General features: G+C 35.4%; 1 protein-coding gene across 1 annotated transcript; it reads left to right on the top strand.

Moving 5' to 3' along the window:
• LOC110775333 (transportin-1) lies at positions 1 to 25595 on the top strand. The gene is made up of 30 exons (XM_021979945.2): positions 1 to 198; positions 762 to 963; positions 2334 to 2621; positions 3939 to 4028; positions 4145 to 4222; positions 4298 to 4378; positions 4756 to 4806; positions 4999 to 5084; positions 7356 to 7422; positions 7896 to 7952; positions 8045 to 8074; positions 8161 to 8220; positions 8365 to 8475; positions 9618 to 9731; positions 11788 to 11886; positions 14095 to 14220; positions 14300 to 14374; positions 14460 to 14531; positions 14673 to 14783; positions 16014 to 16097; positions 19947 to 20054; positions 21146 to 21247; positions 21384 to 21446; positions 21524 to 21598; positions 22645 to 22716; positions 22795 to 22919; positions 23631 to 23682; positions 23768 to 23836; positions 23924 to 23983; positions 24861 to 25595. Exons 2-30 carry the CDS (start codon positions 769 to 771, stop codon positions 24942 to 24944), a joined length of 2685 nt encoding a protein of 894 aa, XP_021835637.1. The 5' UTR covers positions 1 to 198; positions 762 to 768; the 3' UTR covers positions 24945 to 25595.
• Positions 25596 to 25626: the final 31 nt, after the last annotated feature.

A 25626-nucleotide genomic window follows, 5' to 3' on the forward strand; every position in this document is an offset into this window, starting at 1 on the left:
AGAAATGAATGTTCTCTCTCATCAGACTCCAAATCGCATAGTCGCATCTGCTCTGTATCTCCTTCCCCTTCCTCCCGCCTCCTCCTCCTCCTCCTCCTCTTAAAACCCTCCGACAAAACCACCATCTTCTACTTGTACCACCACCACTAGTCGGAGGCGCCTCTACCAACTACCTCTCCTCCGCTGCTGCTATTACCGGTATTATCTAATTTCTATCAATATTTTTTGGATTTCCTGTTGATTTTATTTGTAATTTTACTGATTCAAAAATTGTAATTTTCTGATATGATGGTCTCAAATTGATAAATATATCCTGTTGGATTTCCTGTTAGCTTTGTTTTGGTTCTGTTTTATGTCTAATTAGTTTATACGCAGTTCAAAATTTTAGTTGAAATTGGTATCATCGTTTCGATATGATTCTCATAAGATTGATTAGGATTACTGGACTAGGGACGGGCCTGATCATACTGTAGTTGCATCACTGCTACTTAACTTGCCAGTATACGATTGGGCATGGGAACATAGTTCTGTAAATTAGGCCAAAATGTATTACTTTCATGTAATTAATTCGCCTTTTTCCGTTTGCTGGAATTTGTCAAATTAAGTAACATTCGTTTGCATTGCTACTTATTCATTCTTGAGTCTTGAGAGAAATTGCTACCCTTTTTAGTTCAAATGTATAAAATGGACTTTAGGACTAGAATTATTCTATTTGAGTTTTTGATTTTTGACATGGAAATGCCCTTTTGTTCTTTTAACAGTAAAGAGATGACGACATTAACAGCAAACGGTTCTTCATGGCAACCACAAGAGCAAGGGATCAAGGAGATTTGCGGATTATTAGAGCAGCAAATATCACCTGTTTCAACTTCTGATAAAACTCAGATTTGGCAGCAGCTGCAACATTACTCTCAGTTTCCCGATTTCAATAACTACCTTTCGTTCATTTTGTCTCATGCTGAAGTATATTTCATCATTGTCAATTTTTGTTCTTTCAATTGACTTTTGCTAATTGATATTTCTGATCGATTTCATGCCTGCTTATTTAGTAGTATTGAATTGATTATGGTGTGGGCAATATGATGTTCACTTGCGGATTTCATATGTTGTTATTTGTGGATGACCACTGAAGTATGCTGAGTTATAATTGATCAAGATGTTGCCTTTGCCTGATGCATAAGATGGTCTTGATACTAGTAAAATGTTTAATTAACCTTCTTTTTGAAGGTAATGCATGAAAATTTCCCCCCAAAATTTTGGAGATTGTGAAGCAAATTTTTTTATTTTTATATTCTACTTCTGAGTTGAACCTATTTAGGGAAGATTTGTGGTAGCAGTCGGCTAGCTGTCTGTCTAGGCTAGGTATCTTCTGGGAGCTCCATATATGGATTATAGATGCTAAGTTGTCATTAGAGGTTTCTTTCAATGTGATAGGATTTGTTTTAACTGACAGTGCTGATTTTCTCTTTCTCAAGCTAAGCCGTTGTTTAACTTATGCTTGGGATTGTTGAATAAAATCTGATGAGTTAACGTGTGTTTATTTTTGTTTTATTAAACATATGAGTTGCATCTCAAATGTGGAATAGAAGACAGAAGATATGGTAAATATTGAGTTTTAACATAATTGGAATTGGTTAAATATAATGCTTTGCTTTAGTAAGTGTTTGAGTAGTTGTTGAATAAATTATTTTGAGGAGTTGCTGAGGACCATGAAATCTTGTTTGGAATTTTTTGAATTCAATGTATTTTTATTGGCCTCACTTGTAGTTTCATTTCCAATTACTCAGACCCTCTTGTACGATGCAATCCTCCTAAGTTTCAAAAAATAAAATAAAATGTTGTGCAGACTGCTAGAGAAGTAAGAGCCATATTCTTTACTAACTGAAAAAAGAAAGTTCTTCAGATTATTCTGTTTGAGATAAAGATAGTAGGTAAAAATGTTGAAAGCTCTGTAAGTTAAAGGGTAGAACGCAAGTAAGCACAGGATAGTCTTTTAACTCCTTATGACCTCTCTATGATCTGCCAGAGGGTGCTGTTCAATCCTGTAGCATGGTTATAGACATTGTTAGATTAGTTTCTTGTTGTATCAATATTCGAGGACTTGGTGCCGTTATTCTGTACTATCCTCTTCTATTGAGTAAAGAGTCTACAAGTCTCTTTTGTGGAGACAATCTTCACTGCACACGGCACACCTTATGAATGTTGCTGCTGCTGCTATGTTGTGGACATTTAGGCCAGACAGAGAATTTTTGCTCTATTATTTGCTTCCAAATCCTTATGTTTTGAAGGATTGGTGAACCTTCCCCCTAACATTGCTTCCTTTCTCCTTGCAGATAAAACCTGTTGAAGTTCGTCAAGCTGCTGGCTTACTTCTGAAAAATAATCTTAGAACTGCTTTCAAAACTATGGCCCCAGCTAATCAGCAATATATGAAATCAGAGCTGCTGCCTTGTCTTGGATCACCTGATAGGCACATCCGTACAACTGCTGGGACCATAATTAGCGTTATTGTGCAGCTTGTGGGAGTTATTGGTTGGCCTGAGCTGTTGCAGGCTCTCTTAACTTATTTAGACAGTACTGATCTCAATCAGGTCGAAGGAGCTATGGATGCTTTATCAAAGGTATGGGTATCCACTGGTTGATATACAACAGTTAATCAAATACTTACGACAAACAGTAGTTCTTTTCTTGATCATTGCCAATCTTCTTTTGATGACCATCAAAAACTATTTCAATAGTTGATAATGAATTCTACTCACACAAAAAGGGATTCTCGATTATGAATTTAATTTTGATGCCCAGGATGAAACCGACAGCTATGTATTCTGTATAGCTTCTTTCTATAAGCTTGCTTTATCATTTTTGTTTCCGATGCATGCCAACTTTTACAAGGATGTTACTGTAATTGATAGGCAACAGTGGCTCTGAATTTTCATTTTACTTCTGGGTGTGCAAAGTTAAAACATACATATGACATCTGTTTATGTGTGTATTGGGTAAGGTTGTTTTGTCCATTTTGTTTAGTATGCCAGCTTGTAGTTAGATATTGCTATGGCTGATATGCTGAAGACAGGCCCTCATTCTCTTATGCTACATCCATGATTTTCAACTTTAGGTTATGTGATGGGATTTTATATAGATGGTTTCTATCCGTTGACTTTTTAACTAAAATATTCTCCTATCAATTCAGTTGAATTTCACATATAGAGATAATCTTGTCTCATAAGCTGATTATAAATGTTGGAACCTCTTCTTTCTTTTAAAAAAAAGTATTGAAAGCTGTAACTCATAAAAAGGATTAATTATAATGATGCTTTAAATTTTAGTGCCACGATGACTTTGCCTATTGATGTAGCACTTGTAAGAAGCCATTTCCTAGGCTCATTGGCCATATTCATCATCCCTACAAAAGTGTAATTTAGCCATAAGGTTAAAATTTCATAGACCATCTGAACGTATATATTATGCTAGTCTTCTTTGTGTTTCTCAGTTACTTGAATTTGATTGGTAGATCCGTGGGTACGTGGGTCAGTTGTGAACGTAGCGCTTTAGTCATTCATGTTGTGAACGTAGCACTTTAGTCATTCATGTTGTGAACGTAGCACTTTAGTCATTCATGTTGTGAACGTAGCACTGCAGTCATTCATATTGTGAACGTGTGGTACACTGCCATACTCAGAGTATGTCAGTGACAATGTATATATAGTTATTTTCTCTTGTTACACATCATGAGCATGAAGGGGATGGGTAACTAAGAAGAGGTTTGAAGTTACTTTTCTTGTATTATAAATGATATTCAATTAGCCAACTAATTGCAACTCAACATTGTTGAGTACTTCATAATGATTTTATACATGTTGCACTTTAAGCCCTTATCACTCAAAAGTGCTCACCTTATTAGAAATATATCCGACTTGAAGTAAGTTGTGATTTGGCAGATTTGTGAAGATATACCTCAAGTGCTCGATTCGGAGGTTCCAGGAATGCCTGAACGCCCAATCAACATCTTCCTTCCAAAACTGTTCGAGGTATTTTTTGCTTGCTTTATTGCTTTATCCATTCCTTCATTATGCTAGAATCTTTGTGATTCATTATTGATATTAGCTTCTCTTACTTTATCCCTTTTCCCCATCACACGGAGCAGTTTTTTCGATCAACACATGCCATGCTGAGGAAGCTTGCATTGAGTTCAGTCAATCAGTACATTATGTTGATGCCCTCTGTAAGTCTCCTGAAAATTTCACATTGTAGATAGATGAACTTTCAAGGTTATCTTCTTTATGGGTTTCGGTTTCAGTTTCTGTATATGTCAATGGACCAATACCTCCACGGCTTGTTTCTTCTTGCTAATGACCCTGCTCCAGAGGTGCGGAAACTGGTAAGCTTTTCATGCATCATGTAATTAGTTTCCTTGCAGTCTTGCACATGATTTACTTATCTTGCAAATTTTCACCAGCCAAGTTACATAACTCACATGTTGGTTCATATGAACTATTAGTCGATGGAGTGCGATACCTTTTATTTTTTGATTGTAAGAGACATATTATTGTTTATGATAGATGTGTAACTTTTGTAAGAGTGTAATTTAATATTTTTTTTGATTGTGAGTGACATTCTTATTTATTGATTTTAAGAGACCTCTTATTTTTTTTTATTGTGAGAGACATTTTTATTGTGTGCGTGTGTGTTTGTGTCTCTTAGATGTTAAGTTTATGGATCTTGTGCCTGTTCTAATTTTTTTTGATGACTGAGCAGGTCTGTTCGGCTTTTGTTCAGCTTGTTGAAGTTAAGCCTTCGTTTCTTGAGGTTAGCATCTTGACTATGATGATTGACTTACTTGTTCACTGAAGAAGCTTGAGTTTATATTTTGTTCCTTATGGGATTTTAATACAGGAAAGTGGCATCTGTAGTTTAGATTGTTTTTACCCTCCCCCCCCCCCCCCCCCCCCACTCTCCGGATGGAACTATGTAGTCACAGTGGTTTATACAAAACTGCAGCCCCATTTGAGGAATCTCATAGAATACATGCTGCAAGTCAATAAGGATGGTGATGATGAAGTGGCGCTTGAAGCTTGTGAATTTTGGTAAGTAAGCCCATAGAGTATCAAACTGGATTCTCAGTAGTGGTATTATTTTTTGTTAAATTGATTGGAAAAAAAAAGAATGATAAGGAGTCTTAATAACAATCGTACTTTGCATAATCAAGCTTTGAGTGGCACTAAAGAAATACAAGGCACAATAATTTATCCCATATTCCCCCAACGGCCCCAAGCCTTTTCCCTATTCTAAATTTGCCTTCCCTTGTTCCCTCCAAACCTCTAGTAGGACTATATATGTGATGCATCTGAAGGCAAATAAAAGGCCAATGTACTTAAAAAAGAAGCAACTCCAAAGGTATGCAGCCCACCCCAAAGTTATGAAATCTGACTTTTGAACGGTAACCCTGTGTCAATAAATTGAATGCGAGTCACAAATTTTGGGTCAATCCTTTAATGTGGGGAGATCGGTTGGTGTCAATGCGCACTGTTTGTGGCTTCGAGCCTTGTACCTTCTTCTGTGCTGTTGTTTGCTTTTCTCTGAACATAGTTTTGTTTCTAAACTTCTCTGATCCTCTTCTCTCTCTCTCTCTCTCTCTCTTTTTCTTTTTCTTTTTTTGTTTGGCAGGGGGTGTCACATGGAAATTTTTTGAAGTCTTTTTGTCTTTTTACGCCTCTTCTTTCTGATTTCCTTGGAAATTCATGTCACACCTCTCTCTCTAAGGATAATTATGTTGGAATTGTTAAAAAACCGCTCAAGGTTTTGTGGCTTCGGTTTTTCTTTTGAAAAGAAAATTGTTTATGTTTTAGTGGGAAAAAATGCCATTCAATAAATCAATAAATTCCTTGTCTCCTTTTATTCTAAAATGCCATTCATGTTGTTCGTATACCTGCTCCACAGATAGCACTGAGTAAAGGCCTCATTGAGCTTTTGTCGACAATGCTTATCCAGAAGTAATGTTTTTTTTTTGACACAATCCAGAAGAATATGTCAAAGCATTGGTTTTCTCAATTTCTTTAAAATTTCATTTTTATTTGAAATAATCACAGGCAACTGTTTCTATTTTTTTTATGTTATCTCTTGTCATAGTCTCTCATTATATGTTACACTTAAAAAAAATACAGTACCATGAACAGAATAAAGCAACAGGTTTCTACATTACCTTTTGAGGAGGATAAGTGAGGAAGATAATCTGATTTTCAAAATTTGTAGACTAATACGATCCTTTTCATTCACTCATTCAGCTAAGTTGGAAATAGTAGGACAAGGTATACAGTCATGTTCATATTGGTAGAATACCTGGTTTACGATGTTCAAGGGTTTCAACCTTATTAGATATTATATGATATGATGCCTGAAAGAGAACTGAAAAGGCAAGGCAGAGGTTTGTTGAAGTGTTCAGCTGTTCACAAAAGAAGTTTCTTTGATTTGGTATTTGTCATGAGAGATGCTGATCGTGTCATATGTTTCTATGAAAGGTTTTTTCATATTTTTAATTTGTTTGTTTCTCTTCCGCACACTGGTTCCTTCCTTTGCGCAACTTTAACTAAACTTAAAAAATTCCTGCTAAGGCTTGCACATTTATTTAATTTTTTTCTAGTAGAATTGTATGCTATATGCACCACATGTGGGAGTTTAAAAGAATTTATATGGATTTTTGTGGATGTTAAACATCAGACTTGTTCACTTATAAAATTTAGTGTTAGGATTGAGCTCTTTGAATTTTTATTTTGGAAAGTTGGAAGTGCTTTGATGTTTTTCAATTGGGTATTTCTTATTGCCAAACAAAAAAGAGAAATGGGTATTGCTGATGGAGTTTTTTAAAATAGAAATCTCTAAAAAGAATTATAATGTTTTATTTTATTGGCTTCATTAAGTAATAATGTAATATAGTCTGGTTTCCTGTAATTTTGTACTACCTCCGTTTTTTTTGCTCTACTCGCTTTCCGTTTATGGTTTTTTTTTTTGTTCTACTCTTTTTACTTTATTGCATTTTTGGCATACTCTCTTTAGTCTTTACCATCTTACGATTCTTACCCCACAATATTACACCTTTCTGCACTCCCTCTCTTACTTTTTATTACACTCTCTCACTTTTTTCTTACACAAACCTTTTTACACTTTTATCTTATACCCACTCACCTTTTCCACGTATTTCTTAAACTTTGAATCTACAGTGAGTATAACAAAAAAATGGAGGTAGTATTTGTTCTGCATGTGCTTTGCTGTATCTCTTTCTTGAAGAAACAATAATCTTAGGTTGGAAATATATTTTTATGTGCATTCATAACATAAGGGCTATCATTAATGGGTTGCAGGTCTGCTTATTGTGATGCACAATTGCCACCTGAGAATTTGAAGGAGTTTGTACCTCGGCTTATTCCTGTAAGACTTGTCTAAACTTCTTTATTTCTGAGGAATACTTTGCCAGCTTGCCTGCTGTAATGCAAGCACAGCCGCACAAATACACACATGTGAGATCTTGTTAGATTTATGGTTCCTACCGTTTTGCAGATTTGCATTTAAAGTTGCCTTCTCATTTGGCCATAAATTCAATTTATGTGAATATGCAAAGGGTTAAGATTCTAACAAGATCCCACATGATATTACTTCAATACTTTTGATGTGAGAATTTATGGTCAAAGTTTGACCACAGAATTTGAAGTGTAGCAAACAATAAAATTTTCCAGGGGGAGCGTGTGTGTAGTGTGCAAATGCATGTTTTGTTGGTCTAATTTAAAGCCAGTGTTTTTTAACTCTCCTCTCTTGTAAAGTTTGTTCTATCCTGCTTTTTTATGCTCTGATTATCTCCTAGTAAGGGGGCTACCTTAATCATTAATGGCTGTAAATTGTGGTAGATTTTGCTGTCAAATATGGCTTATGCCGATGACGACGAGACAATAACTGAAGCAGAGGTAAGTTTGTGTGCTGTTGTTTAAAAATGATGTATGAAATCTCTTTTATGTATGATTTTTATAATCTGCGATTTTTGATCATATGGTTGCAGGAGGATGAGTCTGTACCTGACCGCGATCAGGTAATAGTAGTCTAAATTACTTCTTCTTGATCTTCTTTATCTATCATCTTTGATGGTCAGAACAATGTTGAAATGTGGTGTCACAGGATTTGAAGCCTCGGTTTCATTCATCACGTCTTCATGGCTCAGACGAGTTGGAGGAAGATGTATGTCTTTTGAATCTGTTACATTAAATTCTGATTGACGTTATTGATGTCTCTAAATTTGATTGTTTTTGACAGTTCAAATTCCATTTTGCTAGAGGTAGCACATTGCTTAACTTTTTTCATCCTGACTTTGATGTTCTATAGGATGATGTTGTCAATGTATGGAACCTACGAAAATGTAGTGCAGCTGCTATGGATATTCTCTCCAATGTGTTTGGGGATGAGATTCTTCCTACACTAATGCCTTTAATTCAGGTATCGTTCGATCCTTGTGATGAAACAACCCATCATTATCCTGTAGGTTCTCGCTCTCTGTATTTTTTTCGACATTTGTATTCAGTTTCCTCGACGAGGGGGTAGTTACGGATTTCTTTAGAGAGACCTGTAACTAGTAGCTGGGATAGAAAATCATTTTATTTCGAATGGGATCTATGAAAAATTTGAAGTTGATAAGTTCTTCAAGGTATATGCTGATTGAATTCTTTGTGGTATTCATTTTACCCTGAAGTTTTTGTTCCTTGTGGAATTTGTGACTTGTGACACTGTTATGAGTCACAAATTTTGATAAAAGTTTTTTTTAGGACAATGGGAGTATTGAATTTAAGGTAAGCCTAATTCACTTAGGTTTTCTCGAATTATCATTAGAAGTCGGTGAAATCACTGTTTCCCATTTGGATACATGCTGTAAAACTCCATTTCAGAAATATCTGTTGGATTTCTGTTTTCATATTTTTTGTGCCTCTAATCACCTTTGTATCTTAATAACTGATTGGGCAAGAGTCTCATTGCTTTGTCTGAATAATAACTGAGAAATCTCAGCTGTTGAATGTGAATTCTGCCCAGGTGCCTGTTTCAAGACTTTCAACAGTTCCAATGTTTATCGAACAAATGTATACTTCATTTTGCATTATCCATTTTGTTGGAATGTTTTCTGTTAGTTCTTTGAGGTGTCTGGGAAGGTTGGGGTTGCTCTCCTAATTTAGAGGCTTCTAGGTAGTCCAGCCGGGACGAGGAGAGTTAAATATATTGGAAATGTGATATTTGCTGTTATTTAGTTAATTTGGCTTGAGAACAGCTGCTGGATGTTGATGATTCTTCCCCTTCGTGATGGATGGTTTTGCTGGTGTCTCTTTGGATTTGCAGACACTAATTTCACGATTACATGTGATCTGATATGCGATAGAACTTTATTGGTTAAACTTTGAGTTTGCAGTTTGATGATTTTGTTATAGGTTTACATATTGCCAACAGCAATTTGTTTTGCATTTCTCTGGGGAAAAAAAGTCTAAAACACCATCCCATAATATTATGCTTTTTAGTTTTTGGGGTTTTCTTTTTGAAGAACGCATATATAACGATAATAGCATAATATTACAATATACTTTTGTTTTGTATAGGCTAATCTCTCAGCTAGTGATGATCAGTCCTGGAAACAGAGGGAAGCTGCTGTTTTAGCCATCGGTGCTGTGGGAGAGGGCTGTATTAATGGTTTGTACCCTCATCTCTCAGAGGTAATTCCTTTTTCTGACCATGTTTCCAGATTGGTACATGTAGTTTGTGGATACTCCTGTACGTTTTTGAGTTTTGCGGTAAATTAGTAATGTATATTGCTTCTTTTAATTATCCTCATCGTATTGAAAGATGGAACCTTTTTCTTATGGATGGACAAACTATTATTCAGTATCCTGAATCCTGCCTGAGACCACTTTATGGGAGAACAGGATACTAGAATACCACATTGATTACAAGAGTGATAGGGATGTTTAGGTTGTGTATTTGGAAACCACCAAAATAACAAGGACATTCCCAACAAAGTAAGGGTTGTAATTAATTTCTCTATCAGATATTTTTTCTTTGTAGTAATATATGTTTTCTAGCATACAAGTTTTTTTATCCTAAGGGGATGTTCGGCATTGATTTGGTTTCCTGTTTTTCGTTTTGGTTTTAAAATATATAAAACAAAACTTGTTCGCCAAAACCGTTGAAATAAACTACTCCCGGGCAAATTTTACGAAACGAAAGCGGAAAAACCCAAACCACAAAAAGTGGTTTTGTATTTCTCGTTTTTAGAAACAGGCTTATGACTGTCTGGCTGTATGCCATATACGAATGTCACTCATCCCTACAAAAGGTTTGTCGTGGTGTTCGTCGTTGCCGGAATGTGATGTCATCACCGCCTCCCTGAATTCTGCATAATCAGCGACGTCTTAGACACTCATCGCTGTCGGCCGATACTACAGTTGCCGCAACCTACGCCTCTTGTCTTTATTTCTTTGCTACTCATCTTAGAATCCTCTTAGTTTTATCTTTCCCCCAAATGAAAGTTACAAGTCCAGTAAAATTAATGAATATAAATCTCTCCCACCCTATTGATTTTTCGAGAGTATAGAAACAACAAGATAGAGGAGGAGGGAGAAATAAGCTAGATAAAGGATCAAAGGGATTTTTTCTATAATTAACAGAAAATTAAAATGGGTATAATGCTTTACAGGTGGGTTTAATGGGTTTCTTTGGATGGCAGATGTCTTTCATCTACGACATACTAAAAAAAATTGATTCATCTAGCTTATAACTTTATACACGAACAATAAATAACATAATAAATTATTATTAATATTATATACGTAGTACAAAGTGATATACAGGCATAAGCAGTTCCGTAAAAAAAAACAATGGTTTCGTGGCAGTTTTGAGAAAAAAGGAAACAACAACTGAAATCAGTTTCCGTTTTTTAAAAAAACTGAAAACTAAAAACTTTAAATGATGCTGAACAAGCTCTAAATAATTTTCTTATTCTAAGAATAATCATACATTCATACGTTCCTCAAATTTCATGGTATCCATGCGATTTTCCAGCTTAACTTCTGTCTAGCCTTGCAAATCTTTAACAGTCATGAAGTAGCCATTGTACAAGATACTTTCTTTAGCTAGTTTCATACTTTCTTTTTTCATAAAAAGGTTAATGGTTTCTAGTGGAAGACACCTTTTAGGATTCGCCTTCTTTCCTTGCATTATACTTCCACTTCCCAAATCATCTGTTGTGAATGTTGGGTTTCTCTCATCAGTCATCACTCTTGAGGTTTATGTAGGAATCTGATTGCCACTGTTGTGGAATGTATTTAGTTAGAGAAGACTGCTAGAATTATCAGGAACCAAGCACTTCAGTATTCCTTTTGTTGTTGTGTGTTCTTTTTAAGTCTGTAATCTCGTGGGATTATCTTGCTCTGATTTTCTCACACACTTCCTGGAACGAGACAGAAAGGGGGGGGGGGGGAGTGTTGTGATTGGCAAGGTTTTTATTTATTTTTAATTTTTAGTATTCAATAAGTCAACAGATTGTCACCCTCAACCTCCTATATTAAGTGGTTGAATTTGCTGTGGTTTTCATGCATAGAACTGCACTCATCATGGCTTTGTTCAAATACGTTTACCTTTTAGTACTGCAGCTGTTCTCAATTTTTTATCCTTGCAAGTTGCAACCTAACATGCAGGACTACTACATTATTGCCTTCTCCCCCTTTATTTAACTTATCATGGGCTTTTTATCCTCTCTTTTTTCATTTGCAGATTGTTGGCTTTCTCATTCCTCTGTTGGATGATAAATTTCCTCTTATTCGGAGCATTTCTTGTTGGACGCTTTCTCGCTTTAGCAAATATGTTGTTCAGGTATGGTGTACACATGTGGATAGTATTGGAGACATTGGATTTTGGGATTCTGGTTCCTGACATGTATGCTATACAGTGTCTCTGAGTAATGAAATATATGACTGCGTCAAGTTGTTTGATACTGTTCACTTAACAATTTGACGGCTTGTCATTATTCAAATTGAAAAAACTTGGATAATTGACGTGAATGTGCACTGGGATTTTTCATGTTTAGTTTTCTTTGATATATGCGAGGGTATTCTCTCATCAGGAAGATGCTGAAGACAAGTTTTAGCTTGATTCTTTATGAAACCTGGTTTAGAGCTATTTGTAAATTTCTATCCTTGATAGCTAGATCGACTGCAGAACTGCACTTAGTAAAGTATGTTCGTTGATTGTTTAAACTCTTTATTGAATGTAGACTTTATTATAGCCCTTATCATTTCTGGTATTAAGGTGGAATTAGGATTTGGATTTGGATTTGGATATTGGTGTGTGACTGTGTGTGTGTGCAGACATGCTTTTTTTTTTCCTGGTTATAATGTGTAATTTTAGTCAATTGATTAATGAATTCATTTTCTAAAATAAACATTTGGAGAGTTTATTCTTGATTGTTTTAGCTTTGATGGTAAGAAAATGATGAAAAGCAGCCAGGTATTGGATGTAGTATGTTCATTTCCAACCAAAATATTATAAAGTGGTTTCCTAAAGACCCATAGGAAAATTTTCTCTGTACCAAAGGATGATACCCATTATTCTCTATACAATATTGACGTTTTACCTTGTCACTGAGTTGCATTTTCTTTTATCTCTATTCTTTAAGGGAATGCCCGTGGTCTTTGACTTTTTGGTGTCCCCCTGTTTTATACATATCATAACCTTACTAACGTGTTACGGAGTATACTTGTTTAAATGAAAAAAAGTTAATTAATCTAGGAAAATTTGTAAAAAATAATCCAACCTTTTATCGTTCTTCTAAAAACAGTTTCATCTTTGAGTAATTCTGGAATAATCCAAGCTTTGAGGTTTATCTTCTATAAACAGTATTTTTTACCTACAACCTTAACTGCAGGTCATTTTTTTTTAAAAAAAATGTTAAATATGCCACCTGTGGCTCTTTAATTGGTTTCATTATTTTTTAATTTATCTTAATTATTAACTTTTCTTTTGTCATCTCCCTCACCAAAAAAACACCGTATACTCTCCCTCCTCCCTCCTCCCCCCACCGCCATCTCCTCCTGCTCCTTTCCCATTCACTCTCTCCTCCTCCTCCTACTCCACAACCCCGCCACCTCCACCGCTAGTAGAACCGCTAGTAGATGCTCTGCTTGCCGTGACCCCAACTGCACCACCGCTCATCCTCCTAACTCAGCTTTCTTCGCCCACCACTCTCTCTCATTCCGCCCCACTCGCTGCTACGATCCTGCGGGTCGACTCTTTCTCCCACCCGAGCCTCCTACTCCTGATGGTATGACTAATCCAAGGAATTTATTGGGTTTATGCGGGTGAGTGAGAGAAGCAGGAAGTAGAGAGATAGAAAGAGGATGAGGAGGAGGAGGAGGAGAGGGAAAATTTCGGTGGCGGAAGGAAGGAGGATGGTGAGACGCGGTGGTGGTGGTGAGGAGGAGAGAGAAAATTTTGGTGGAGGAAGGAGGGAGGAGGGTGAGACGTGGTGGCGGTGGTGGGATTTCTGAGGGAGTTGTGTAGCAGGGGAAGGAGGAGAGAGTAAGGATGGTTTTAAAAAAATTATTATAATTTTTTTTAAGAAATTAAAAGGATTTTGTAATTACATTAAAATTAAATGAATTATAGACCATCCCGACAGAGACACCTGTCATGTTTACCTCTTTTGTTGGTCACCAACCGGTTACGGACTGTTTATGGAAGATAAACCCCAAAGCTTGGATTATTCCATATTTACTCAAAGATGATACTGTTTTTAGAAGAGCGGTCAAAGGTTGGATTATTTTTTACAAATTTTCCATTAATCTATTTCTAGAATAATTGATCATTTCAAACCAAAAATATAGAATCTTCTATTTGTCTATGATTGACCTTTGTTTTATAAAATTATAATGTTCGTAACAATATCACGCAAACATCGCGTGCATCAACACTAGTTCTTTCATATCACAAGAAGTGGATTGATGAATAAATTAAGGTGAGTTTTGATTTCTCTAAAATTACCTTTGAGTTTTGCATTCTGAGTGCCTGTTTGTGAAATTGTAGGGCATTGGCGATCAAAACGGCACCGAACAGTTCGAGAAGGTATTAATGGGTCTTCTACACAGAATACTGGACCCTAACAAACGTGTACAGGAAGCTGCTTGTTCAGCTTTTGCAACACTTGAAGAGGTTCTTGCTGTAACTTTCATTTCCTTTTCACAAAGTTCTGTTTTTTTCCTTAAATCTCATTTGTACTTCTCTATATCAGGAAGCTGCTGAAGAGCTGGCACCACGCTTAGAAATAATATTGCAGCACTTGATGTGTGCATTTGGAAAGTACCAGGTTTGTTGCTTCTGTTTGACACTTTTTTTTTTTCATTACAACTCTTCCTAACTGTTGTTGCCTTTGCTGCTTTTGCACTCCATAGAAAAAGAACTTGAGGATTGTTTATGATGCTATTGGAACTTTAGCGGATGCTGTTGGAGGGGAGCTAAATCAGGTAGCCTCTCTTTCAGTTAACAGTTTTAGAATGTTTTATCATGTTTTTGAACTTGTCTATTATGGGAAGTTTATCTTTTATCCTTTAATTTAAGTATGTTATGATTACAATAAACATGATTCATGTTGTGTATAATTGCAGCCTAGGTATCTAGAAATCCTAATGCCCCCGCTGATATCAAAGTGGCAGCAACTTTCCAGTTTTGATAGGGATATTTTCCCATTGCTTGAGTGCTTCACATCCATAGCACAGGTAATGCCACTTTTCTGTTTAGAGCTAGTTACCTTTTCTACTTAAAAAGGATATTTGAAGTTTGTTTTAGATGAGTGAACTGATTTTTAATCCAAAATTCCCCAGGATGGGTGAGGTCTACCATGATATCTTCTCTGATTTTTGCTACTATTACTATACTGAATTCCTTTCTTTTGTTACTGTTATGTATTAGTGTATTACTCTCACTTCTCTGTTGAATTTTCTTTTTAATGGCCATGGAGGGAAAATAAGTAGTCAGCTGAATTGATGAGCACATGGGGAAGGAGTTGTGCAGCCTTTTTGTAGGTCTGAAGTACAAAATAAGAAAAATAAGATGCTTAGTGCAAAAAATATTATTTAAGAGATGACATGAAGGCCTGGAGGGTTTAGGTGCAGGGGCGAAGCCAGGATTTTAAAACCAATGGGTTTATAACAAATATATAGGATTATTAAACATGGAAATTTTGTGAAACACTACCTTTAAGTTTGGTGGTTTCGTGAATTACTACCTTATAAAAACTTTTTTAAATTTAACTACCTTATAAGTTTGGTTTGTTTGACTAACACTACCGTTTGACGTTTTCCGTTAATGTTTTCCGCCGTGTATTTGTTCTATTCTTTTAAATATCTTTGTTCATTTGTCGTTTTGTTCATTTGCCATACTAAATAACCGTTGTAGTGGAGTTCAAAGACGGAAAACATCAATAGAAAACGGCAGATGGTAGTGTTAGTCAAACAAACCAAACTTATAAGGTAGTAAAATATAATTTTCTTTTTAAAAGGTAGCAATTTTCAAAACCATCAAACTTAAGGTAGTGTTTACCAAATTTCCATTAAACATCAATTAAGTATTCTTGTAACAACTAGTAATTTAAGTTTTTTGACAGAAGAGTAGTTCAAGAGTCTTTGATTTCAACTCTAAATATATCAAAATTTTATACGGAGTACTACCTTTGATTTTCTCTTTGCTTACTCTATTAGATTCGCAAAGAAAGAAAATTTTGGAAAAGGTGGGTGTAATAAAAATAGAATAAAAAGATAGACAAGTGTAAGAATTAGGTGAGAGCAAGTAATTGGAAACTGAAAAGGTCGATAAGTTGGGCTTTGTAAAAATAAGGACTTGTTTAGAGTGGGCTACAGCTGATCATTATTCTTTTTTTTAAATATATAACTGTAGACTTCATTCAAAAAAGTATCAAAATGAAGATTGACATAAACAGCATTTTTCAGGCATTGGGTCCAGGATTTTCTCAGTTTGCTGAGCCTGTATTTCAGAGGTGCATTAACATTATCCAGACGCAACAAATGGCAAAGGTTAACCAGCTATTCTTCTTGAATTAATTCTTGCTTGCTGTGTTGATAAGACATTGCTATTTACTTTCCAAAAGTTACCGTGTTAGTACTGCATAAAAATTATTATATACTGAGTTTTCAGCTTGCTCTTTGCTATCAAATGAAGATTCTTTCAAATAACGTTCAACTCCAAATATTGTGTGTTTGTTCTACAAAAGAATCCTTAAATGTGAAAAACGAACTGCATAATGATTAGAAACAGATGGGATTGGACCAAACTTACTTAGTTGTGCAACCGAGCTGAGTACTACCCTGTTCATGTTCATGTTCATTTAATTTAGGCAAGCTCGAGCCCGAGCTTTTAACCGAGCTCAAAAATCTGTTGAAGCTCGGTTCGTTTAAGTAAAGTTCGGTTCGTGAACGGTTCATGAACGTCTCGTTTATTAACCGAGCCGAGTTCAAAAACGAGTTTTTTTCTTAAACGAGCTCTGCACTTTAAATTTTAACCATTTGAAAATTTTATTTTGAATGTGCACTAATTTAGCCATTTAAATTCAAAATATCTTTATTCTATGATATAATTTTTTTGGTGGTTAAAATTAAAGTCAGAATACGATTTTTATCTTGTGATCATACAATTTTGTATGGAAACTTGATTATGAACACAAATAGATGAGCTTGTTCATGAACATAAATAAACGAGTTGTTCATGAACATAAATGAACTAGCATAAATATGTTCATGTTCATGTTCAAGCTCGTTTATTAAACGAGCTTCAAAAGTTGTTCAAACTCGGCTCATTTATTAAATAAACGAACATGAACGCGCTTTAACCGAGTCCGAACCCGAGTAGTTTATTGAGAGTCTCGGCTCATTTGCACCCCTAGTTGCTTGCAGGACATGTAATTTTCCAGCCTTGCTCTGAATCACTCCGCATGTTGATATCTTCTAAGTGTGCTACTTTGCCATTTTTTACGTGGCTTCCAATGGAACTTGAGTCTGGAATTGTTAGGTGAAAAAGAGATCAGAACACGTGTATATAAATAATTCTTTATCTTCTACATTTCTAGACTTTTGAAAAAGATAAACTCATGTTTCTTGGCCTAGGAAATATTCAGAAATATGTTGACATTTTTTTATGTGAGCAACCAAATTTCTCAATACCATACATTTCATACAAGCTATGAGAGTAAAACAACTACTGCAACCCATAGCATAATCTTTGGTGTATTGCATCATACCTTATATTCGGCCCATCTTTTAAAAATGAACATCCTATGCAAGTATGCAACCTAGATTAACAACTAACTCAAGGAAGGAATTAAAGCGACCCCTACTTCTGAACTCTTACTTATTTTTGGTTTCAACTGAAATTGAATACATAACTGCCAAAAATTAATGCATTGTGCCATTGCTGCTCTTACTTTTTACCATGGAACACAGGTTTATTCCTTGCTTCCCAATTTGCAAATTTTATGTGCCAGTCTAACTTTCAATGCATCAGCTTGACTTGATCTTCCTTCACAAAACCGAGGAACAACTTCAATTCTTCATTCAAGTTAGTAGCTTTATGCTCATATCCCAACCATTACGACACCCTCTAGGCTCTGCCACACCATGCTACCTTAATACCTTATGAACATTGAAATAAGAGATGCTGTATTGCCTATATGGACTCATCATCCCGGTTGCACAACATACATTGTAAATCAGGATTTACATCCAAATAACGAAGTCTGTCCATAGTACTTAACAACAACAACAACAACAACAAAGCCTTAGTCCCAAAATGTTTTGGGGTCGGCTAACATGAATTGTCGTAGGAAATCGTCATTGTCACCAATTAAACCAGAAAGGAGTGGGAAGTTAAAAGAATAAACAAGGAAGAGGGAGAAAGTGGACTAATGAAAGTAAGATAAGGGAATATATATATATATATATATATATATATATATATATATATATATATATATATATATATATATATATATATGCTACAGAAAAAAATATTATAAGGGATAATAAAAATAAGTAAAGTTTAAAATAAATAAATAAGTAAAATAAGTACATTTAAAAAAAAGATAATAATAATAATAAATAAATAAGCCTAACTAACACATAGGCCCTGTTCGGCAAAACTAGCGGTAGCGGCTAGCGGGTAGCGGTTGAGTAGCGGGTGGCTGTTAGGGTAGGGGGTAGCGGTCAAGAGTAGCGGGTAGCTGTCAGAGTAGCGGTTCATAGTATGAGTGTTTGGTAAAACTCGAGGTTGAAATCGTAAAATACGATAAAGATTATTAATTTAAATCAAATACTAATTACAATTTGACGAATTAATAATTATATTTAATGCGGCATTTTAATAACAATAATAAAATAATTATAACATATTAAAAAGGTGTAGAAAAAATTATACTTATACACATATTTTCGGAGGACGTATTCAAATTGTGACTTATGATACTTATCTTCTTATATGTTACTAAATAAATAACCTTTCGTTTCGGATACCCTTTGTCAACAAATATATAAGACGGAGTACTTTCTGGTGGTTAAAACTTTAGAGAAAATGATACTATGAGTTTTAGTATAAAATAGCGGTTGAAATTATAATAGAAATATGATAGAATTTTTAATGATAATAGTTAGTACGGAGTAGTATAAATGAATTATATTTAACTAGTGCAATGTTTACGTTACAATTTTACAAATTACAACAAAACACATATGCGGCCAAACTTTTTTTAAAAAATGCTATAAGTAAAAGTCAAATATTAGTATATTAAAGGGGAAAAGAAAATTGAATGGAAAAATACAACCAAAACAGCAAATCACTCCACCGCTACTGTAATCCTAGACCGCTAATAATTTTAGCGTTCTACATAATCTAACCAACCATTACTTCCCCCGCTACCCGCTACTCAAACCGCTAACTTGCCAAACACCCCAATTTTTATCCAGTAGCGTTTTGACTACCCGCTACCACAATCACTACCGACGAACACGCCCATAAAATGTCCATAGTACTTAATCTTTACCATAAAATTTATATTACCTGCATTTTAGGTAAGCGTAAGTGCGTAACTCTTTCCATGACACCAAAACTTTCCTGGTCTTCAATGCTCCTCCTGAGTGATGAAAATAAAATTATTTACATATAGCTTCTACCATTTTCATTACCAAACAACACAGATTTCACGAGGCCCTGCAAGTTAGCGGTTTACAGGTCGTTATCAGAACTAGTTTTACAGGTCGTTATCATCAGATTTACTACTCCTAAAAAGACAAGCATTTTGCTGTATGGATTCTCAAATCCGATGTGTAAGATAACTTCTGGAATGCTTTGAATGGCTTTTGGACCGATGCCATATCTCCTCTTGCAAACATTTGCAAATTCCCACGAAGTTGAAATTTGTGATAAGCAATTTAGCACTTTAGGATGATTTTTGTGTAGTTGTGTACACTATCATCATTTCCCAAGTGACACACATCTAGAAAGGATTAGCTACACTGCCTCAAATAGTGCAACATGCTACTGGCATGATAGCTGTCTCGCCTAAATGGATGAGAACATATCAGGAGGCATCAGTATTATTTCTCTTTTGTGTTAAATATGTGGACATTATAATGATAATTTCTCATTTGTTTTAAATACTAATAAGCTGATTCTTCTGTTGATCTTTGTATCTTATCATGAAAATTGTTCGGGAGTACATTAGAATTTGTATTTTTGTTATTTTTTGATCAATCATCTGCTTTTGTGAGGTAGATTCATACTAATTTTGTTCCTTGTTAGATACAGTGCATAGTAAAGCATTGGCCTGCTTTTTTTTTTTTTTTTTTCTTTTTTTGCTAATTATTATTCCATTCTAGGTCAATCCAACTTCTACTGGGGTTCAATACGACAGAGAGTTCGTTGTTTGCTCTCTTGATCTGCTTTCTGGACTCGTAGAAGGCCTTGGGAGTGGCATAGAGAGTTTGGTAATATTCTTATCTCTTGCTTCTGTACACAATTTATAGTTACTGATTGATCTTTTTCTTATATTCTTAAAGTTGTTTTGTCATTAGTGTGCGTATTTTTCCGATATGCTTTAAGTCACTGTGTTATCTTTTGCCTAACTTTCTCACCCCTCTCCCGTTCCCTCTTCTAAAAGGACTCTGTTAAGTTTCCTGCTCCATCTACTTTTGAACCCGACCCTTTTGCCTAAAAGTCTGGGAATTTGGGCTTCTAGTTCAAATTTCAAAAAGCCTCTAACCGGACATTCAAAAAGTCTGGGAATTTGGGCATTAACCTGCTTTCTACAGCACTCCATTCTGTCAAAAAAATTGTCATTTATTTTCAGTTTTTCTTGTCTCTATGTTTTAACAGTCTATGTGTACATATTTACTTTCTCGAGAATATTTGGGTATTTCTCTTTTAGCCAAAATAGCTTCAACTATAAGAGTTGTTTAGTTAGTGCTTTGATCAAACATGTCAGTTCTTTTGGTGTCTTTAAACGAATTTTTTATTTGAATTTTTGATTGTCATCCCTTTTTAACCCTGATTTTTTTTAACGATATGGACTTCTCAGACTGTGGTAAGATATCATTCTTCTGTAAGAATTTGAAACCTAAGAGTACAAAGTTAAATCAAATCTTCTTGTACAACTCCTCCAATATTGGGGACACTAGAAACTATATGAGCATTCCCTTCCCGCTCACCTTATTATTACCATTTCAATAACTAATCTCCAATAAAGATACCAAATAAAAAAATATAAGTACCTGCAAATTAGTGGAGAACAAGGAATTTACTGCTCGTTTAAAGGAGTCAGAAAGTAAAAAAAACATTTCCCCCTAGTCAATCTAAAGATCTGAAGTTGGTTTAGGAGGATTCTTGATGCATTATGTAAATATGAGATTTATATATATTTAATGTTTTGAGTTGTTTGATACAAAGTTTTGCTGTTGTCCATGTGGTGCATTTGAAAATCCTTGTCCATAGAATTTTGAACCATTTAAATGATCTACACTGTCCTTTTATATCCCCTATACCTTCATCAGTAACATATTATAGTATAATTATTTAATAGGTATCACAGAGTATCTTGAGAGATCTGCTTTTGCAATGTTGTATGGATGATGCTCCCGATGTCCGGCAGAGTGCTTTTGCACTTCTTGGTGACCTTGCGAGAGTAAGTTGCGATTATAAATTATTGCTTATTAAAATAAGAAAGGCATGGACTCAAACTTGGGGGTTGCTTTCTCCTCTGAAATTATTTATTTTCTCCCTTTCCAGATTAGATTTGATGTGTTTGTTCTTGTTGATAGGTTTGTCCTATTCATCTTCGCCCTTGTTTGCCGCAGTTTTTAGATATCACAGCAAAGCAATTGGTAGGCGTGGATTTAATTTTCAAATGTTTGATTTATGTACAGAATTGAGAATCACTTTTATGGCTTTTCAACCTCAGGACATTTCCAAGCTGAAAGATACGATTTCCGTAGCAAACAATGCTTGTTGGGCAATTGGCGAATTAGCAGTGAAGGTATGCTGACTGTTACCTGTGTATAAACGAGTCTTACAACAAGAGACTGATCTCTTATTAGAGTGAGTTTTTTTTGTGTGTTCTGATGGGCCTCAGCCAGGAATAGAATAGTCTTCTGATTCCAAGGGAAGAGAACTTGTTGGTGCGGCGGTAGTTTTTACCCTCATGTAAAAGGAGATGAGGTTTTTTTTAGTTGGTGTCTTCCGTCTACCCACCTTTACATGGTCAATCTTCATTTTGATGTGATCCTTACTATTTCACTTGTTCAAACTCTGGCATGTGTGCTTTTGCTGAAATGTTGTTTGAGGGGAATGCCAAAAATATATGGGTGGAAATTGGGATCTATAAACTCAACCTTGGTTACCTAGCCTTGAGCCTTGAAAGTCTGGCCTTGTCTTGGATGTCAAATCTACTTTTAGGGTTCAAAGTGGAAACGAGAGTGAGATTTTCCACAAATTTGAATTACATCAACTTATTGAAAATATCGTGAAACCACAAACATGGCAATATCTATACCACCAGTCTACCACCTACTACGTACAAAAGATACCTTTTTTTGAACTGTAGGATTTTGACTCTTGGTAGGCTTGGGCTAGCATGGGTAACTTAAAGAGAGAAAATAAGCACAGCGATTGTTTCATTTTCGGTATGTTTGATAAATTCTCGACCTTCTAGCAGTTGTCTAATTATGAGGTGGTCTTTATTCGTTTGTAGTAGGTGACTTTTCCATCTTCTATCATACTCGTACAACATTAACAAAGCCTTAATTCCAAAATGTACACCATCTTCTGTAAATGCTTCTCGAAACATGTTACTTCTTCTTTCTTATACTTTTTGTCTTTTTTACAGGCTTCATGATATTGCTACATGGAATGGTCACCTATAATTTAATTTTAAAGCTTGTGATAATGTTCACCTATGATTGTTGTCTACTCTTATCCAATAAAAATAAAAAATTGATTGCTGTCCGTTGTCCATTTTGCTTCATCTATTTTGTGTGATGCTTCTTTATGTAAATACAGCTTTTGATAACCCATAATTTTCAGGCTCAGCAAGATATTTCACCAGTTGTAATGACAGTCATCTCTTCCCTAGTTCTAATACTTCAACATGCACAGGTGACTACCTTTCTTTGATTAATGATGACATTCTGTTCTGGATTTTTCATATATGTAACTGTGATTTGCTATCATCAGGAGCTTAATAAGTCGCTTACAGAGAATGCTACAATTACGCTTGGAAGATTTGCCTGGGCTTGTCCTGAGCTTGTATCTCCGCATATGGAACATTTTATGCAACCATGGTGCAGTGCTTTGGCCATGTGAGTACCAATATCAGAAGTCAAAACATTTTTTGTATTTTTTATTTGCTTCACCTGCCCCCTAGGCCTCAGCAAAAAGGAAAGAAAATATATAGATCTTGTATAGTGACATTTGAAGCATGAATATAAATCTGTGATAATATGGTATTCCATCCGTCTACAAATAAACCTCTTGTGGAACACATAAACTTCCATCTACCTTCAATGGAAAATTTGACTCCCAACAACCCATGTGATTTGGACCCCTCCTCTCTCTCTCTCTCTCTCTCTCTCTCTCTCTCTCTATGTGTTTGGGTCCCCCACTGACTCTATTTCTAATAAAAAAAATAACCTACTTTTACAAATACATCAACTGCCAAAAACTGAACACTGCTTGTACACCCCTACTTTTTACTCTTACGGAGTAATATTTGCGCCCATGCCTAACATGATATTTCTAACTTCTAAATGGATAAATGGAGTATTAAAGCTGTTTCTTCTGTTTGGCATTCCTTTGAGCTGGATGAGAAAAGCTTCTAAATTTTTTTAGAAATTGGGCAAAGATGAATTAAAAAGAAATGCTGTGCACTGATGACATACAATCACACGTGCACACACACGTACCTGAATACACATTTCTTGACCCAAAAAATAAAAGTAAAACTGTTCTGGCATTCCGGTAAGAACATGACTGGAATATTGGCGCTAAACTAATCAACTGTGTTATTGCAGGATACGCGATGACATCGAAAAGGAAGACGCTTTTCGAGGTTTATGTGCGATGGTAAGTGTATTTTTCATGGATCGTGAATTATTTTCTGGCCTAGTATCGTAATTTGTTGTTGATGTATTTATCTCACTTCATTCAGGTTAAAATGAATCCTAATGGAGCTTTGAGTTCACTTCCCGTCTTGGTGAAAGCAATTGCTAGCTGGCATGTAAGAATATTTTGTTTGGTCACTTAAACGGATTGAATGATTCTTGATTTCTTTAAGCTGCTAATGTTGTTGCTTCTTCGACCACAGGAAATTAAAAGCCCGGATTTGCATAGTGAAGTATGTCAGGTGTTGCATGGATATAAACAGGTCTGCAATGCTTCAATATCAGTCTTCCATTCATTCTATTTCCTTAGAAAATTTTAAAAACAATTTACTGTAATTCAGTCATTGCTGTAATTAACTTCAACTGTCATTATATGGTGCTTCTTAACAATATTACTCAACAGGGTATCATGGGTGGCTTCTGAGTTCTGATGTTATTGTATCATTTTTCAAAGTACTTCCTCCGTTCTTTTTTACATGACACAATTGATTTTGGCATACATATTAAGGATAGGTAATAGAGAAAGTTAAAGGACAAAAATGACCCTTAACAACAACAACCAACCATCACTTTCACCTCTTTAAAAGTGAGGGCAAAGATGACAATTCACCAAATAAAACTTTCCCATAATAGAATTGTGTCAACTAAAAAGGAATTTCCCTAAAAGGAAATTGTGTCATGTAAATAATAATTGGAGGAAGTATGTTAAATGAATATGGCGGCACAACCATTTTTAATTGATTTAATCCAATAAACTAAGAGTAGCTCCCTAGGTATTTGGCTGGTAATGAAACTGAGACGCACAACAGTACAAATGAGTTCGTGATTTGGGAATTAGTATGTGTTTAAGTGCTCCTACAGGCTACATGCATCATACTTTTTGTGCATCATACCAGTTGCATTATGTGCAAAGTCTATTATTAAGCTGTGACGACCTTGATCTGACATCAGACTATGGCAATTTTATTGTTAATTAGGAAAATAGGGTGTGCATCATGCATCTTGGTTGTGCTTTTCCTGTTTTTTTTTTTTAAATGTATGCAGTGTGAATTTTGCATTATTCTTGTGTCTGAATAAGTGGCTGGACCAGTGACATTTTAATGGCTGCGAAAGTTGAGTGTTGTTTCTTGTATGTTTTAGATGCTTGGAAATGGACAATGGGAGCAATGTATATCATCTTTGGAACCGCCAATGAAGGAAAAGTTACTCAAGTATCAGATATAATGAGTTTGTTGGGTATTGAATGGAGACAGGCGTCTCACTGTCTTGACAGTAAGAGAGTTTGCTACTGCATTGTACTTGTGAGTCTTCTATCATATCTTAAGTCTCGTATGGCTCTAGTGTTTGATTCTTTGTGCGCCAAGACTGGTGGTTGCAATTTTAGGCAAGGCAACATATATCGTGCCCAGGTATGCTGATGGGTCATATTTCCAACTATGAGCAAGTGAATATAAGCTTGGCGTGGGACATACATGTGTCAACTGGTTATATTAGCTTTGGTTTAGGGTTGTCTTCTCCTTCCTATATTAGGATAGAAGGCAATGTATTATGTATTGTGTACATTCTCCACATTTGAGGGTAATTCTTTTTCCCCCCATTCATTTGATAACGTTATACCAGTTTCCTACGAGTTTTGATGTACCTATTCGCGTCTGATAAGTTTTGATGTACGTAGTCCTACAATCAACATTTTTGTCTTTGGTTACAAACCATATTGGGATGGGTGTTTTGATCAAGAGTGCAACTTATTGCATTAGTTTTGGTCTAGTCTCTGGTTACTATTCTTCAAGGTTCCGAGATATTGTTCAAAGTGTAATGTGATATTACATTTTATTCACTTGTGATAAAAAAAATCTTCATTTATTTTGTTGACCAGTGATGATGGTACGTTGAGTCTGATGACTGA

The sequence above is a fragment of the Spinacia oleracea genome, chromosome 2 (genome assembly GCF_020520425.1).
Source record: "Spinacia oleracea cultivar Varoflay chromosome 2, BTI_SOV_V1, whole genome shotgun sequence".
In the NCBI taxonomy this organism is placed as follows: Eukaryota; Viridiplantae; Streptophyta; class Magnoliopsida; order Caryophyllales; family Amaranthaceae; genus Spinacia; species Spinacia oleracea.

What these genes read in the sequence shown, in the direction of transcription:
- LOC110775333 (XM_021979945.2), top strand. Translation starts at nt 769, where the DNA reads ATGACGACATTAACAGCAAACGGTTCTTCATGGCAACCACAAGAGCAA. An exon ending in ACATTATGTTGATGCCCTCT is followed by an intron (nt 4,223 to 4,297) that starts GTAAGTCTCCTG and finishes TTTCGGTTTCAG; the next exon opens with TTTCTGTATATGTCAATGGA. An exon ending in CTTTTGCAACACTTGAAGAG is followed by an intron (nt 14,221 to 14,299) that starts GTTCTTGCTGTA and finishes TCTCTATATCAG; the next exon opens with GAAGCTGCTGAAGAGCTGGC.